The sequence below is a fragment of the Bos grunniens genome, chromosome 18, assembly GCF_055505025.1.
Source record: "Bos grunniens cultivar Pamir isolate PY7600 chromosome 18, Bosgru_T2T1.0, whole genome shotgun sequence".
Classification (NCBI taxonomy): domain Eukaryota; kingdom Metazoa; phylum Chordata; class Mammalia; order Artiodactyla; family Bovidae; genus Bos; species Bos grunniens.
This window is the reverse complement of record NC_141182.1, coordinates 3,751,091-3,765,135: the sequence shown is the minus strand read 5'-3', so window position 1 is coordinate 3,765,135 and position 14,045 is coordinate 3,751,091. Positions and strand designations below refer to the sequence as shown.

General features: G+C 38.5%; 1 protein-coding gene across 1 annotated transcript in view; it reads right to left on the bottom strand.

Moving 5' to 3' along the window:
* CNTNAP4 (contactin associated protein family member 4) overlaps nt 1-14,045 on the bottom strand; it is a 285,905-nt gene that overhangs the window by 94,005 nt on the left and 177,855 nt on the right. The window contains exons 8-9 of the mRNA XM_086349985.1: nt 10,639-10,900; nt 2,444-2,593 (exon numbers count right to left, since the gene is read on the bottom strand). Of these exons, the coding sequence (XP_086206111.1) occupies nt 2,444-2,593; nt 10,639-10,900 (412 nt within the window). The remainder of the gene's footprint in view (nt 1-2,443; nt 2,594-10,638; nt 10,901-14,045) is intronic.

Here is a 14,045-nt window from a genome sequence, read left to right as displayed (position 1 = left end):
CATCCTCTGTCGTCCCCTTCTCCTCCTGCCCCCAATCCCTCCCAGCATCAGAGTCTTTTCCAGTGAGTCAACTCTTCACATGAGGTGGCCCAAGTACTGCAGTTTCAGCTTTAGCATCATTCCTTCCAAAGAAATCCCAGGGCTGATCTCCTTCAAAATGGACTGGTTGGATCTCCTTGCAGTCCAAGGGACTCTCAAGAGCCTTCTCCAACACCACACAGTTCAAAAGCATCAATTCTTTGGCACTCAGCCTTCTTCACAGTCCAACTCTCACATCCATACATGACCACAGGAAAAACCATAGCCTTGACTAGACGAACCTTTGTGGGCAAAGTAATGTCTCTGCTTTTGAATATGCTATCTAGGTCAGTCATAACTTTCCTTCCAAGGAGAAAGCGTCTTTTAATTTCATGGCGGCAGTCACCATCTGCAGTGATTTTGGAGCCCAGAAAAATAAAGTCTGACACTGTTTCCACTGTTTCCCCATCTATTTCCCATGAAGTGGTGGGACCGGATGCCATGATCTTCATTTTCTGAATGTTGAGCTGTAAGCCAACTTTTTCACTCTCCACTTTCACTTTCATCAAGAGGCTTTTGAGTTCCTCTTCACTTTCTGCCATAAGGGTGGTGTCATCTGCATATCTGAGGTTATTGATATTTCTCCCAGCAATCTTGATTCCAGCTTGTGTTTCTTCCAGTCCAGGGTTTCTCATTATGTACTCTGCATATAATTAAATAAACAGGGTGACAATATACAGCCTTGATGAACTCCTTTTCCTATTTGGAACCAGTCTGTTCTTCCATGTCCAGTTCTAACTGTTGCTTCCTGACCTGCATACAAATTTCTCAAGAGGCAGGTCAGGTGGTCTGGTATTCCCATCTCTTTCAGAATTTTCCACAGTTTATTGTGATCCACACAGTCAAAGGTCTTGGCATAGTCAATAAAGCAGAAATAGATGTTTTTCTGGAACTCTCTTGCTTTTTCCATGATCCAGCAGATGTTGGCAATTTGATCTCTGGTTCCTCTGCCTTTTCTAAAACCAGCTTGAACATCAGGAAGTTCACGGTTCACATATTGCTGAAGCCTGGCTTGGAGAATTTTGAGCTTACCATCTATTAAAGGACCATGTTGCTATAGGTTGCCATAAACTCAATCATATATTCCATGATGTTTTATAAACAACTTAATTTATAAAATGAACTTATAACTGAACAAATCTTCATAAAGGAAGCAATTCTATCTTTCAATATTTTTGGCATTATGCTGCCTTTTATAGCAAAGGATTATGAAGGTTTTTTTTTTTTTTTTTTGGTTTGTTTGTTCCCTCTTAATATAAGATGCATGATTCACGGTCTGTGTACTTACTGTCAATTCTTGGAAAGGAATTTGCATATTATTGATGAATAATAAAGCCTGGGCTTTCAACCAAATTCAAAGGTGATTCCAGACAGAAGTCATGATTACAATTCAAAATAGCAAAAAGAAGAAACACTGTAAGTTATGATTATGATTTCTACAACTGTGCGGTTCTGTGTGTGCTGCTCTGTGCTCGGCTGTGTCCGACTCCTTGGAACCCTTTGGATTGTAGCCCACAAGTCCATGGGATTGGATCCTCTGTCCATGGGATTTTTTAGGCAAGAATACTGGAGTAGGTTGCCATTTCCTCCCCCCAGGAGATCTTCCTGGCCCTGGAATGGAACCTGCATCTCCTGAGAGCCTGCCTTGCAGACAGATTCTTTACCAGCTGAGCAATCGGGGAAGCTCTGCCTTTCTAATTAATGTCAAATATTGTCTTATTTTAATTTTCCAGTGATAGACATTCATTTCCACTTCCAAAGGTTGCTTTTTGAAGCTTTTAGTTTAATCAAACATCCACTAGGCAAGTAAACACTTTTTGTTCTTTTTGAGAGACGTCCTGGGGTTGAAGGCTGGTGCCCTAATTCTATCAAATGTATCAGTGAATTATTATTTAGCAATGAGAAGAGGCTTCTGTGGCTAATTAAGTTAGATTATTTGTCCATTGGCATAATATTGATCTGCATTGAGCAGTAGAAAAGCAATAAGGATGCTCTGGAAAAGCTAAGAGGCATAAATAGGAAAACACCGCAATGAAATGAGCCCATAAAATCTGAGAAAGGTACACATGTAAGGCCCATTCAACATTAGGAAAACATAACAAAATTTTAAAGTAAGAACAGAAGAGCATGGTCTACTTGCAAGCAATCTCATTACAGAAATCATAAGCATAAGTCAGTCCACCTCAAAGAAATACATTTTATGTCATGATTTATCATCATGATCCACTCAACATTTCCATCTTCAAAGAAAGTGAAAAATGATTCCATAATATTGACATTGGTTAAAACATGCTGACTTCAAGATACAGGGGTAGTAACTGTGAACATGACTCAACTGCCCATATGGAGTGACTGCTTCTCTTACCTCCAAAATAAAAGATGCCCCCTGAATAAATCTGCTCAGGGCCCTGGGAGGGGGATGCAGAAGCCACTTGGCCATCAACCACCACACTCAGGTAATTCCTTTTGGCAGATAAGGAGACGGAATGCCACTGTCCATCATTTAATCCAACACCTGGGGGAGACAGAATCAGTTAAAAGAGATATCTATTAACAGTGAACACTGTAAGCAGTTGGTTAGAAATGGCAATGTACACACCACTCAATCAAGTACAGTAATCTAACAACTCTTAACAAAAGAAAACAAGAAGCAAGAGAGGGAAGGGAGATTGGTGGGCAATCAGCACCCTCTACATTGCTGTTGTTAGTCGCTCAGTTGTATCCGACTCTGCGACTATAGCACGCCAGGCTTCCCTGGCCTTCACCATCTCCTGGAGCTTGCTCAAACTCATGTCCATTGAGTCAGTGATGCCAGTCAATCATCTCATCCTCTGTCATCCCTTCTCCTGCCTTCAATCTTTCCCAGCATCAGAGTCTTTTTTAACGAGTCGACTCTTTGCATCAGGTGGTCAAAGTATTGGAGCTTCAGCTTCAGCATCATTCCTTCCAAAGAAATCCCAGGGCTGATCTCCTTCAGAATGGACTGGTTGGATCTCCTTGCAGTCCAAGGGACTCTCAAGAGTCTTCTCCAAAACCACAGTTCAAAAGCATCAATTCTTCAGCGCTCAGCTTTCCTTATGGTCTACATCCATATATGACTACTGGAAAAACCATAGGTTTGACTAGATGAACCTTGGTTGGCAAAATAACGTCTCTGCTTTTTAATATGTTGTCTAGGTTTGCCATAGCTTTTCTTCCAAGGAGCAAGCATCTTTTATTTTCAAGGCTGCAGTCAGCATCTGCAGTGATTTTGGAGCTCAAGGAAATAAAGTCTGTCACTGTTTCCATTGTTTCCCCATCTATTTGCCATGAAGTGACTGGGACCAGATTCCATGATCTTGGTTTTTTGAATGCTGAGTTTTAAGCCAGCTTTTTCACTCTCCTCTTTCACTTTCACCAAGAGTCTCTTTAGTTCCTCTTCATTTTCTCCCATAAGGGGGTGTCATCTGCATTTTTGAGATTATTGAAATAATTGGAATATTGAAATACATGGAAATAGTGCATGATTATCTTCATGTCTTAGGGCATCAGTAGAGAGAACAAAATTCTAATTCAAGTTTGGACAATCCTGAATGGTGAAAATCTTTAAATTATTTGGCATGGGCTAATTTTCAGCTTTCATTATGTAATTTACCTTTTAAAAGGAGTGGCTTGGGAAGAGCACAGATACTTTCCAAAATTCTAGGTTATACCTAATAAAATGATTTATCTGCTCTTTTACACTTTGGTGTAGTCATCTTTTATGAGTCTAGAATATTTAGCAAAGTATATTGTCAATTATTATAGAAATATTTGAAGAGATTATAATGAATGCTGAAAGTGTAGTGGTATAATGGAAAGTTAAAAAATAAAGCAGTGTATAAAACCATATTCATAAAGCTGATCATAATTTACAGATTTTGTATTTGCAAATTCAACTACTTGCCATAATATATCAGTAGCCTCCAAATCATTACTCAGGGCACTTTTGGGGTCAGTCACAGAAATACACAGAGCAGAGAAAAATTCAAGTCAACTGACATGCAAGCTTACGGCTGAGGTCATGCAAGGCAAAGCTTCTTGCTTCAGCTCTCCTATGTAAATCTGTCTTCACATTTTTGTGCTTTCTGTTAGTGAGTTTGCTGTTTAAAAGGCCCCCTCACACAGTGACGAAGTGTTGTCTAGTGTTCCAAAGTGCAAGAAGGCAATGATTTGCCTTACAGAGAAAAATACATGTGATAGGTAAGCTCCTTTCAGGCATGAGTTAATGTTGGCCATGAGTTCAATGCTGGTGATTAACAATAAATATTAAAGAAGGTGTCTTCAAACACAATCATGCATAGGAGGTTGTGTTGATTGGTGTACAAAAATGTTGTCACTAGAGGCACGCAAGAACCTAACCCTGTATTTCCCCTGGAAACAATGGTTTAGTATTTATTAATTCCATGTCCGCAACAACTTCATAGGACGTAACTACTCCAAGTAATGAGAATTAACTCCATATGTACAATTCTAATTATATTCCTGATTATCTATAAATATGGGAAAGGGCTGAAAGGAAATGCACACAAACAGTAATTTTCACATACAAGAAAATAGTAGTTGTTTTTATTCCTAGCTATAATTTTTCTGTATTTTCCAAGTTTATATACATAATAAAAATTGCTACAGTAAAAAATCAAGGTTTCCTTATCACCCACAAAAACAGTCTCTAGACCCTCCTAAGGTGGTCCCTGTGTCACGAGTCAAGGAGGCTGTGGAGCCTTTTCCTCTTAAAGGGAATTAAGTCTATAGGGTTCTGTTTTGAATACTCAGCAAACTGGTGAAATCTAAGTCTCTCTGTTGTAGGTAAATCAGTAAGGTTTATATCCACCAAATCCACCAAATATTCAGCTCTGTATGATTTTGCAGATCAAATTACTAAATAAAAATATAAGTACTCTATTAAACCTAAAATTCATGGGCCTCTTTCCTGATACTTTGTGCAATTTCTTTATTTCCCCAGCTATTTCCGACCACAAGCTTTCAGACAGAAAATGCATGGAAGCTGCTTTAGATGATGAAGCTCTTTGCCCTGGACCCATTTAGCATAACACAAACTCCACCCTCGGCACCAAAGCTTACTTTCACATTATACCCATGAACCAAAAAAAGATTTCCAAAGACCCAACTTTGATTTGGTTTGCGAAAGATAATGAGAAAAACCTAAAAACTGAAAAATGAAGGATATAGGCTAGATAATTTTGGACATATTTTCTAAGAGTGGACTCTGAAATAGAAGGCTGAATAGAGTTATATAATCTCTGACGGTATGAGATTGGACTAAAATAAATCAAATGTCCCAAATTTGTCATCCTGTGCTTCCTTTCAGAGGATACATTTAGAGTGAAAATCCTTGTACTGAGCTTTACGTCACACAGATAAAAACTTCCCACCCTCCTCACCCTGCCGTGGGTTTCCCACCCTCTCTTTCTCAAAGCTCGGATGTGCCTGCATACACGGCTTCTGTTTTCTCATCTTAGCTTTCCACTGGCCTGGGAGGTGCTTATCAAGCTACCTCTGGTGGGGGACATTTTCTCTTCTGACCTACTGCAGACTGATAACTTTCATAAAATTCAGTAAAAATAAATGACAAAAACATTAAAGAAAGAAGGCATCTAAAACACAAGCCCACTGACCACATGCTTAAATGTTGCAGTGATGCCTTCTTGCTGTAACAGCTTCTAGGAGCTTTTCCTCCCAATTTCTGTACTTATCTCAGGAACAAGTATTTCGCTGGACCACTATGTTCCAGACGGGCACACTCTAAGCAACTTTGCTCCGAGGGGCTTCTGGGTAGGGCCAGCAGAGTAAAGTCAAGGCTCAGGACATCTTCTGTCAACACAGAAGCTAACTTAGATTAAGAACACAAGTCTGCCAGGACGGCCGCTCTCAATTTGACACAGTTACATGCACCCATCTGCTCAGCATGTGGGTTCTGGAGTTGTGCTGTATTTGTGAGGGAACCTTCAGAAAACTATTCTTGAACCTCATTTGTAACAGACATCACTTGCTTACGATGAGGAAACTTATATGACCCATCGATGGGATGTATTACTCAAGTTAAATAATGAATGACCTGTGCAATCTGTTTCACTTAACTCCACATGATAAAAAGGATAATTTGTAAGTTGGATACTATTTTCTTTTAAGTCTACAACTTTAATATCTGAAGAGAAGTGAGCCCTTTTCCAAGGCCACAACACAGTGAGAGAGGAAGGAAAAGGTGGAATTGCAGAATATGTATTTTTTTCCAATTCACCGAATCAGGTAATTAAATGCTAATTCTAGTGCGCTGCTCCCAACACTCACAACTTTTGATTAGGGGAAGGAATACGTGTTGGTGTAATAATAATAAAAATAATAATCTAGTGCCTATTATTCACACCAGGTGCTGTGTGCTTTATATGCATCATGTCATTTAATCTTCAACATTACTACTGTTATTCTCGTTTCAAACATGGAGACCATGAAGCACAAGAGGATAAACAAATCACCCAAGGAAGCATCCAACTGGTGAGCTGACGCCAAAACCCACATTCTTCTTGGCCTGCAGGATGGGTGGTGACCTTGCTGTTTGGCTCATGTTAAACAATTAACTTTGAGAAAGAGAAAAGCAGCCCCCAAGAGCCTGGGACTAGTGGCTGGTACTCTCAGGGGGGCCCTGATGGTGGGAGACGCTGGAGAGCACCCAGAGCTCGGCAGTAGGGTTCTCCCGCTGAGCATAAACAAGCTCACAGAACATCAAGACCAGACAAGGTCACTCTGTTACTACAATGAAATGGGACCCAAAATTCCTTCAAAACTCCTCTACAATCTGGTTTAAGCACAGACAAAAGCAAGGCTACTGTGCAAACTACAAAAAATATCAAATCCTCTCCCGGACAACATGAATGACAACTGACTTTTGAAATCAATTACAAATTTAGCTTTACTTCATGCCTCCATTCTTCAAAATAAAATTTACAAAGATATTTAACCACACAAATTCCCTCACCTCCTGGCAGCATTTAATCCCCGCCAAATTTCCTTGAAACCTCCCTCCAAATCAGCTAACATAATCCAAAATTCTATGACAAGTTGTCCTTAACACCTTTGTGATGAGACTCCCCATGGTTCCCTGGGTGAGGCTCCTCCCTGTTGCAATATGCAACAAACCCAACCTGTTGGACAGTAAGGGTGATCACTGTGGTCTCTGGGTGGAAACCACTGACAACTCCAGCTGGAAGAATAGAAGAATAAATGGAAAGGTTTGCAACTGCAGGTGGCAGGAGAAGGTGGAATCCCACCTTTATAAGAACCTTCTCCCCTCTCCCCTTCTTCCTTCATCCCTTCCTCCTCCTCTTCCTTCTCTCTCCTTCTATCTCTCTCTCAGACCCAAAACACACAGACATACAAAATACAGGAGGAAGAAAAAGGTATCTCTCGGTTCCTCGAATATAATCTTCAGGGACCAGTCTTAAAACCACTACAGAAATATTATGACACTTTAGCTGCTGTCACTCTCCCATAAGATTATAACAAGCATCCATGGAATAGGATGTGTAAAGCAGAAAAAGCTGTATAGGTAGGTTATTTGCAAAAGAGCAAAAGGCAGTTATACAAAGGCCATTACTCAAGGAGAGACTAAAGGGTTTTGCCTGTTCCAAATAACTTTCAGTGCTTCAAAACTGTGCCAGACATTCCTATACTCACTAACTATATCCACTAACCAGAATTAAAGGTCCATGACACCAGATAGCTCTTGCCAAGAAGAAAATATGGAGGTTACGGCTGTCAATCATGTTAGGTGGAAGCAGGACTTTCAGGGAGCGATGAGGTTCTAATGTGAAAGACAGGAATATTCCATTAGAGAAAGAAAGAACTTTAAAAATGGCTTCTCCTGGGTGAGGGGAATCAAGAGGGCAGCCTCTCTGTCAGGGTCACAAGAACCAGAAAGCTCAGTAACGGAAACACGCAGAACCAGCATCTGCCAGGCCCTGCCCACGGGAGCAAGAAGCTTGTTTTCAAGCCTGATTTTCACCTTAACGCAAAAACAATAGCAGAAATATAAAACTCATAGCAAAAATCTCAAATTTGATAGTCAAGAATTTGTAGTACTCTTGCCTGGAAACTCCCATGGACGGAGGAGCCTGGTAGGCTGCAGTCCATGGGGTCGCGAAGAGTTGGACACTACTGAGCGACTTCACTTTCACTTTTCACTTTCACGCACTGGAGAAGGAAATGGCAACCCACTCCAGTGTTCTTGCCTGGAGAATCCCAGGGACGGGGGAGCCTGGTGGGCTGCAGTCTATGAGGTCGCACAGAGTCGGACACGACTGAAGCGACTTAGCAGCAGCAGCAGGAAAATACAACCAAATTGTTAGATCCTTGATCGAATAATTTTTGCTCTGTCATGTATAAAGATGACAAAGACTGGCGACACTGTGTGTCACAAGCGATTTTGTAGGGCTGCTAATATGTTTTATGATTTAGACTAATATAATATCTTTAATATTTCAAAAATGACATAAACTGACATAATATTTTTGAACCATTCCAAATAATGATTTGCAAAGCTCTACATCACATTAAAAATTTAGCCTGATAATTCAAACATCTGCACAATTCCATTCTTCCTCAATACAATGGACACTGTATTTTTATTCCATTGTAAAAGACATTGAAAACTTTGAGTTTTGAAAATATGTAAGAGTAATAATTTATATCTCCAGTAGTAAAGAAAAACTGAGCCATCCTCATATAATAGAATGATTTAGTATAATGTGATATTAACCCACCAGTAGGTCCTCGATTCTCTTCAGAGTCATTATGATGCATCCTGACAACTGATTTAATTATCGAACACTGTGCCTGTGAAAGTCTTCTCTATGAGAGAAGCAAATGGACCACACACCCAGACCATTTAAAGAGTCCACTTTCAAATGCAAAATGCACTTTTCTTGCTGAAACTAGCAAAAATTAATATTTTAAAAGAAACTAGAAAGATGGGAATGGGGGATTTAGTGTGTAAAGTCCTACTTTATTATCTGAAGTGTAACAATTTTACTATATTAACATTCATATTTTGTCAAGGATCCTTATTATTAGCTATGGGCACTAAGTCATATGATGTGATAATAGTAAGATTGTACGCAGATTTAAACATTAATTTTTAAACTCATTCGAGGTGGTCTAGATAGATTTACACCTAGTAGTTTATTAAATTTGCAAGCCTGTAAAGTGTTTAGAAATGAACTAGCTTCATGGGGCTCTGTACAATAACACTGCACTGAAGCAGCTTCTCTAAGATGCTGAAAATTAGGCTGTGAATACAACCACCCCAGAGGATGTCAAATACATCAGAATAAACTACACATTAATGGCAAGCTTATATTTTTAGGCCTTGATTTTAGGGAGCCTATTAATTATTAATATGACACTGATTAATTTATTTCCTTTTGTCAAGCCTGCAAATCTACCACAGTTTGAGTATTACATTAAAAAGTCACAGCACAGTACTTCTTAAAAATTATAATTGATATTGAAGTTTCAGTTCCCACGTTCAAACTACTGTGGTATATGAACAACAAAAAGAGAAACACGAAGATCCAGCGTATTCATTTGTATACTACTTGTTTCTTATATTTGGTTTCCAACTGTATTTTAACTTTTTTTCCTCTCCCACTCATATTCTATCAATTTTGGTCATAGTTAATATAGATGAGTAGTACAACGGCATCTTTAAATTGTTTTTAAAGATCATTTATTAAACTGATATAGCAATTTACCCCAGTGTGACCTCTAGTTGCTTGGCTTGGGTATTATTCCATATATATGAAAATTTGATGGAGATCCTTTGTCAAGAACTATATAATTTTAATGAAGAGACAAAAATATCCCTCACCCAAAGCACTGACCTAAATTACACATTAATTTTCCAGACTCTCAGAGAGTCTCCTTAATTATATTACTTCTAACCATTAAAATGGTACCGTATTGCCTAGAAGTGCAGAGAATTCTATTTGGTTCCTGAATGAGAAACTTCACGTAAATCTTTCCCCCAAATATATGCAACTCCACACAGATTACAGCAGCAAGCAAAGTTAATCTGACTAAATAATATAGAGATAACGATCCCCAAAAGACCCCTCCCCATCTCAGGCCAGATAAGACTTATAACTGTGTTATACAAAGACTCATCTTCCATTGAAGACACCCAGCAAACTTGGGATCCATTTCAAGTCTTTCATATTTTTCTCAAAATGCATTTCCTCAGGATACATTGATTTATCTGGAGTGGGCAAGAGGGTCATGGAAGGAAATTTCCATTCCCCTACAACTATCATTTTGGTTAATAAGAACTGCTAGTGCTGAAGCCATATTTAAAAGAAAGTTGGAATCCAGTTCCTCTAAGGAAGAGATAATCTTATTAACTCAAGTATTCATTTGTTAAACAAATATTAATTTGGGGGTTAAGCATAAAATTTTACAGAGAAGGGACAGAGAGATAATGAAATCTTTCAAACCCATATGCTTTGCCTGCAGGAATACACTTATTACCTGCTGTGATGTCACTGGGTAATTTTCCTGAATGGTAGAGATGCAGCTTAAGTTTTCCATCATTGAGAAAGAGGAGGAGACCCCCTGAAACCAGTTGAAGCTCCGTGAATAACAGAAGCCCAGCCTTATTCCAAGTTCGAAATTGAAAAGTGGCAGAAATCTCGTCCTCCCCGAAAGAGCCCGGCAGTGCCAAGTAACTCCTGGGGCTCAGAAAAGTCACGGGCACAGACTGCGGTTGTGAACAAGAAAATGACACATTTCCCTGAGAAGAGAGCAAAAGGGAAAGCTTTAAAAATGACACACCACATTAGTAATAGAATCTGAACGATCTAATTACCCATGGTTTAAAACAACAGGGAAAACTGCTACCAACATGGATACGGAATCCTTGCCATATGTCTTAAAGGTTCTTCAAATCCAGGGATACACAGTGAGGCAAATCTCTCCCTGGGCTTTCTGGGTGAAATTGTTTTCTTCCGATTTCTCAAATTTCACAAAGGCATCTAACTCAATGCAATTGAATTCAATCAAAATTTATTTAAAACAATTCTTTATTTATGTTTTACTTGGTTTTCCCTTCCTACTTTCGCTGCCTTTGGCTTCAAAGCCACTCCATAACATAACCAATATTAATGAGCTACTGGCTCCCCTTCCATATTCTTTCATAATTTTCTGTTACCATTGACACATACAAACGTATATTAATATATCAACACACATATGTGCATATACATATTTAAGGCATGTGTTCAGTTATATGTATATTCACATATATCTAAATATATATTTGGAATACATATACCAACACACTAGACATTATTTGTTTTATAAAAATGGGAGCCATGTTTTATGTTGTTTGCTGTACCATGATTTTATCATTAACAAATACCTTATGGAAATCCTTTTGAATTATCTGGTGAAAGCCTAATTCCTACTTTTATTGATTAGGCAATATTCTACTGTGTGAATGGTCAAATTTCCAGTCAATTGTTTTCTTATCAAGGGGTTTTTCCAGTGGCTCAGTGGTAAAGAATCTGCCTGCAAAGCAGGAAACATAGGTTTGATCCCTGGGTTGGGAAGATCCCCTGGAGGAGGGAACAGCTACCCACTCCAGTATTCTTGCCTGGAGAATTCCAGGGCAGAGGAGCCTGGTGAATTACAGTCCATCAGATTGCAGAGTTGGGACATGACTGAGCCACTGACACTTCCACTGACACTAGTATGATGTCACTTTGTTTCAAAGTTTTGCCTCTCTCAACCAAGCACGAATAAGCTTCTCTATGTGATGGTATTTTCAGTTCTTCAGAAGACGGTTCTAAATACAGAGCTAGTATATCTACATATTTTAGTAAATATTTCCAGTTTCTTTCTTGAATTCAAAAAAAAAGTTAAATTTTCCACATTTCCAACAGTAGTACACAAAGACATACTTTTCCCCACATCCTTGGCAGCAATAGGTATTACATTTCTTTTAAATCTGCATAAGTTCAAGGACAAAACGCCCACGTGATGTATCGTTGTTATTTATCTTGCATTTACCTAATAAAGAATCTAAGTCTTTTTCATGGGTTTGTTGCTCTTTGGCCTCACTTTCATCAGAAGGGTCGGTTCATAACCTCTGCCTATTTTTCTTTCTTTTTTTTTTTAGGTTTAAGATTGCATAATACAAAGTACAATGTACTACTTACATTCTTATTTTGAACCATTGTGTTTTTTTTCTTATTTTTATGCTCTTGTCATCAGATTTACATGTATTATTTCTTGTCTAATGATTTTTAAATAGATCTTCAAGATACATTAGAATTGCATGAATTTTCATTAAAATATTGTACATGAAAGATTATTTTGCTGTTAGCACTAAATACATATTTAAGGATTAAGAAAAAAATGTTAACGTCTGAACTATTTAGAAATAATTAGCATGTTCCTTAACAGGCTTCATAAATCAAGATAAATGTTTTTATTTTTCCTGAAAATAACCTTCAACAAACCTTCTAAATATAGATTTGAAAAGTCAATGAAATCACTTTATTTAGAACAAGACAAGCTGGAATTAAAGTACTGGTCTAGGTTAAACAAAAACATTTGGCTATATTGTGATTCTGTTAAAAGTGAACTAGCTTTCACTGCAGACAAATATCTTGTCCCAGTGAATGAAACATCAAAAGCTGAAGAGTGAAATATACTGACCCATAATGTAAAGGCAATTATAAGACTAGCAAACCTGGTAAAAATGGAAACATTTACCAGCTGCATTTGGACAGCTGTCTGCTAGCTACTCTGCAAGCAGCAAATCCTCTTGGCAATGAAGAGCCGGTGTTAGCTACATGAGCAGCTTCTGGAAACTCATTTTGCAATGAAACACTCACATCTATCTCTCTACAATAGTTTTATTTTCCATCTAAATCCTTTTCCTTTTTATATTAAAAAAAAACTATTTAAAAAATCTTGCTGGATGGTGTGCTCATATAAGCACTATCAATTCACACAGAGAATTAAAAATAAAATATTTTATAAGCAATAAATAATTCTGTGATGTACTCTGGGTTTTGCTGACACAACATGAGCTTTATTATATATTTTGAATTTTGAATAATTAAAGGAATGTATTCAAATGGTTGGATGTGTCTGCTTTTCTATCAGCAAGCGGGTTAAGCTGGAAAGCACGTTCCCCAGAATCTCATTTCTTGTCTGGGTCCAGTTAAAAGTTAGCCAAAGAGGGAGCTGACGAGACACCTGAGTCAGAAGTGAAAGGCTGGCCACTTTCCCCAAAAGGCTGTCTGCGTGTGATGAAGTCCAGGGAAGGATGATGACAGAGGGGCTGGTGACTATCCCAGCGTGTCCTGCCTCTTTCACTCTGCTCCATCTCTTCTTCCAGACCGCTGACCTCCACTTTCCAGTGCCTCCAGCTGTTAAGATCCAAGTCCTAAAACAGACCCCTTGTCCCTAAACCCAGAGTGCTTCTCTGACTGCACCCTGACCAATACAGCTGTATTTAAATTCCACCACATTTCCATAGAATTAGAACATCAAACAGCCTGACCAGCACTGCTCTTGGCAGATGCAATCTTGTAAAAGCCTATTAGCTTCTTTTATTAGTTATGAATGACCGTGGCAAAATACAAATTTTCCAACCGCTTCTCTAATACACGTGCATGTTATCTGATTCCAGGAAACCAGTATTCTGCTTCGGAGAGTAAGTCAGGGAGTATCTTATTAAGGAAATTACAGAGGAAAAGAAATTAGTCTCCTGGGACCAATAATATCACAACAAAATAAAATGATCAGTTGTACTAAGAAAAGAACCTGCTTTACTTCATATAAAAATAAAATAATCATGACCTGTGAATTTTAAATATTTTGCATAGAATTAATCCCGTACATGCATATTGCCAAGCTGAGAACTG